General features: G+C 37.8%; 1 protein-coding gene across 1 annotated transcript; it reads right to left on the reverse strand.

Annotated features, from left to right (window-relative positions):
* Positions 1-413: 413 nt before the first annotated feature.
* LOC130826516 (uncharacterized) lies at positions 414-893 on the reverse strand. The gene has a single exon (XM_057692099.1). The coding sequence runs from the start codon at positions 891-893 to the stop codon at positions 414-416; it is 480 nt and encodes a 159-aa protein (XP_057548082.1).
* Positions 894-1,448: the final 555 nt, after the last annotated feature.

Here is a 1,448-nt window from a genome sequence, read left to right on the forward strand (position 1 = left end):
TCAGTCCACTCAATGTTGGTGAATGCTCGTGCATTAGGACACTCATTTCTGTAGTGTCCATGGCCATGACACTTGAAACACATCACATCCTTCATGGGTACGTTGGTTTTGTCCTTGGTTCTGTTGGTTATTGCAGGCTGTGATATTCTACTATTTATGCTGGTTCCTACTCCAACATTTGCTGTAATACCTACTGTGTTAGGCTTAGGGAAAGTAGACTCAAGGGGCTGTGCACAGGTGTTCCTTTTCTTGGAGTATTTTTCATAGGTGAGGGCACTATCACAAGCTGTGTCAAGGGTCAAATGCTGCATCACCTCAAGTTTTTCCCTCAAATCCTCCCTCAGGCCTCCTATGAACTTACCTATTTTCATCTCCTCTGGTTCATTAACATCACAAAGGACAGACAACCTTTCTCACTCTTGAATGTAATCAGCTACTGTTTTATTTCCTTGCCTCAGATTACTCCATTTCACAAACAGATGCTGCCTATACGAGGAGGGTACATACTTCTTCCGGAGGTGTTTCTTCAACTTAGCCCATGTGTTTATCCTCTCCCTGTTCTCCCTCCTTCTTTGCTTCTGAATTCCCTCGAGCCATATGGCAGCTAGCTTTGTTAATTTGATTTTGGCTAACTTGTACTGCTGTTCCTCAGAGGTTTCTTTGAATTCAAAGTATCTCTCCAATCCAGCCTCCCATTCCAAGTAATCTTCAGGGTTATGTGTTGTTCCCCCAAAATCAGAAACATCTAGCCTAAGTGTCTTATCCTCTGGGTTTCTTTCGCGATTGGGTGCAGGTACTACCCCTTCTCGTTGGTTCATCTCAATTCTACCCACTGCCTGTGCGAGTTGTTGGATGGTAAGAGCCATCTCAGCAAACCTTTCATCCATATTCATGATATTCTCAGTACCAAATGCAAGCAATTCTTTTAACAGTAAATTTTCAGAAACAAAGACAAACGCACAAATGCGAAACCCTAATTATTCAGAAAAAATTTCGTAAATCAGATTGTTATGATCAATTTTTGAAAGAAAAACGTAATACTCAATGATTCACAACAAATTCTTTCCAATTCCTATCAGATATTACATTAACAACAATCAGAAAATCGAATTCAAGAATCAAAAATCGCATACGTCAGTTTTCGCAGCGAAGACTATTGTTCGAATGTTTAAAATGCAATTGTCATCTAATTTCAATGAGTATGCATTCGGGACATTCAAGAATTGAATTCAAATGGATTAGTCGACAAAATTTGATATGTATAATGACTCATAAAAGATTTTTCAGAAATCAAAGTGATGCACATTCATTCATGCGAAAAACAGAATTTCAGAAATATTCATCCCACATTTAAATTCATATAATGATAAGATATAAACCGTATTATTTAATCACAAATGAATAATTAACAAAGAAAGATCGAATTATGAAAGTATAAGACTGAATTC

Source organism: Amaranthus tricolor, chromosome 11, assembly GCF_026212465.1.
Source record: "Amaranthus tricolor cultivar Red isolate AtriRed21 chromosome 11, ASM2621246v1, whole genome shotgun sequence".
NCBI lineage: Eukaryota > Viridiplantae > Streptophyta > Magnoliopsida > Caryophyllales > Amaranthaceae > Amaranthus > Amaranthus tricolor.

Coding starts and splice junctions, on each gene's coding strand:
- LOC130826516 (XM_057692099.1), bottom strand. CDS start 893: ATGAATATGGATGAAAGGTTTGCTGAGATGGCTCTTACCATCCAACAA.